The sequence below is a fragment of the Eucalyptus grandis genome, chromosome 3 (genome assembly GCF_016545825.1).
Source record: "Eucalyptus grandis isolate ANBG69807.140 chromosome 3, ASM1654582v1, whole genome shotgun sequence".
NCBI lineage: Eukaryota > Viridiplantae > Streptophyta > Magnoliopsida > Myrtales > Myrtaceae > Eucalyptus > Eucalyptus grandis.
The window spans coordinates 31,790,640-31,793,068 of NC_052614.1; the positions used below are offsets into that span (position 1 = coordinate 31,790,640).

Here is a 2,429-nt window from a genome sequence, read left to right on the forward strand (position 1 = left end):
TTAGTTCTTGGAGCTAGTTTCATCTTGAAATTAAAAAACTGGATCGATAGTCCCAATTCGATTTCCAATTTGGTTTAATTTCTGAATTGATCTTAAAAATTCTTAAAAGAAAAGAAAAATTAGAACAAAAATACCCTAAAAATGAGAACCAAATTGGTTGGTCCCAATTTGGTTCCCCCATTGATCTGGTTCATGAATTAAATGAGTTCAATTTATGATTACGGTTTGGTTTCACACCTTAAATTAGGAACTTAGCTGATTATTTTCGATTCGAAAAATTTGGAGTCGTGAACAGGGCCAATTCCTGCATAAACCTTTCGTAATAGGCGGATCCGATCTAGTGGAGTTTTTAGTCGGTTCAATTTCCCTGCTTAAAAGGGGTTAAAAGTCAAAATTGGACAGAATTAAAAGTTAAAAGATCAAAATTGAACAACCCATCTGATCAATTCACTGTACAACGCGTTTTCACAGGCACGCGTTCCCCCGTCAGGGCTTTTCCCATCTTTTCAGTTTCCATCCCCACCGAAAAAAGAACCAAAAAAAAAAAAAAAAAGCCCTAACGAATCCAGCCATATACGCCTATACTTCATCTCTAATTTCAAGAATTGACAACCTAAGAAGAAATCCTGTACACAAGTCGTCACTGTCAGCAACTAACAAGAAGAGGTTCCACAGCTGGGAACGAATCGACGGCGGAAGGCTAGTACTGGGTCACGAGCCGTCGGGCGCAGACGGAGCAGTAGAACTTGCGCTTGGTGCGGAAGCAGAACCGCCACTGGCTCTCCACGTCCATCGCCTGCACCGCCCCGCCGCAATACCGGCACGCCCCCGGTGCCGCCAGACGCGCCACCACCCGCTCGTCAAGAAGAGTCCAAGATCCAAATAGAAATCGGTGTCAACCTGATGGATTTAACTAGACTAGGAATGATCAGTTCTCAAATTGAGCTGGTTCCATATGGGAATCGAAAACTATATTGGTCGATGGTCTTTTAAGTTCTCAAATTGTTTTCTGGATTGATCCAATTTTAAGATTTTGACAATTTTCTTTTTTTTACTATTTTTTTGTCGGTCTTTTTTACTATTTAAAGAAAAGGAAAATTAAGAAAAAATTATTTCAGTCTGATCGATCTTCAATTCCGCACCTGGAGGTAGGAGTTGAATTGATTATTCCCGATTCAAAAATTTTGAAGTTGCAAATAGGGCCAATTTCTACTGAATCCGATTCGATTTTCAATTCGTTCGGTTCTCGTGCACGCTCGTCGCTCCTAGAATGAACGATCAATAAGATCTCAAAAGAGTTAACAGTCAAAATTGGACAGAATTAAAAGTTCAACCCATCCGATCGATTCACTGTATAACGCGTTTTACAGGCACCCTTTTCCCCGTTAGGGTTTTCTTTTCAGAAACCCTAACGAAGCCATCCATATACATCCACATACCTCATCTCTTAACTTCAAGAACCCTAAAGAAATTCTGCACACGATCACCAGCGACTAACAAGGTCGAAACCCCGAAAAAACGCGGTCGTCGGAGTGGGGAAGAACCGATGGCGGAAGGGCTAGGACTGGACGACGAGGCGGCGGGCGCAGAGGGAGCAGTAGAACTTGCGCTTGGTGCGGAAGTAGAGCGGGAGGAAGCAGAACCGCCACTGGCTCTCCACGTCCATCGCCTGGATTGCCCCGCCGCAGTACGGGCACGCCCCCGGCGCCGCCTGCCGTGCCACCACCTGCTCGTCCTCGTCGCACACGAACACCAGGCACATCTCCGCGGAAAGAAGGCCGGCACCCTTCTGGCAGTTCCCTTCTATGGAAGGAGGAGGAGGAGGAGGAGGAGGAATTTGCAAGGAGGAGGTCTGCTCTTGATTTTCTTCGGCTTTTGCTGATGCAGGTGGAATGACCTTTCCTTGGTCTTGTCCCGTCACGTCTCGTGTGACGTTATGTACAGTACAGAGGACGTAGATCGGAGGAATGGTAGAGAGGAGTTTTAGGTTACGTTTGTTTCGTTAAGAATAATTTTTGAAAAAATAATTTTTGAATATATATATTTTTAGATTTTTTAGTGTTTGTTTCCTAAAAATGAATTCTTTAGAAAAAATTTTCTATGAAAGAATTTTTTTTTAAATTAAGAGATAATATTTTCACTTTTGAAAAGTAAAAAAATTTTTCTTCTCTTGATCTTTTTTATCTCACACCTCTACAAATCCTCACTTCTTCCTTCCCTTTCTTCATTTTCTTTTTTTTTTATTCGAATTATTTTTAATTTTATTTTTTTTTTTTCATTTTTTTATTGTTTTTCCATTTTTTTTTTTTTATTTTTCTTTTCTTTGTTCTCATCTTTTTCTTTCTTGTCTAGTTGTCAGCCGTTGCTAAGCGAACCTTTAGCTCATCGATCTCAAGCTCGCACTCTGCACTCATGCTTATCATTTTCTT

At 41.3% G+C, this 2,429-nt stretch overlaps 1 protein-coding gene across 1 annotated transcript; it reads right to left on the bottom strand.

Annotated features, from left to right (window-relative positions):
* Positions 1-1,321: 1,321 nt before the first annotated feature.
* Positions 1,322-1,889, bottom strand: LOC104437188. Its single transcript, XM_010050082.3, has one exon. It carries the CDS (start codon positions 1,760-1,762, stop codon positions 1,559-1,561), a length of 204 nt encoding a protein of 67 aa, XP_010048384.1. The 5' UTR covers positions 1,763-1,889; the 3' UTR covers positions 1,322-1,558.
* Between the last annotated feature and the right edge of the window lie 540 nt (positions 1,890-2,429).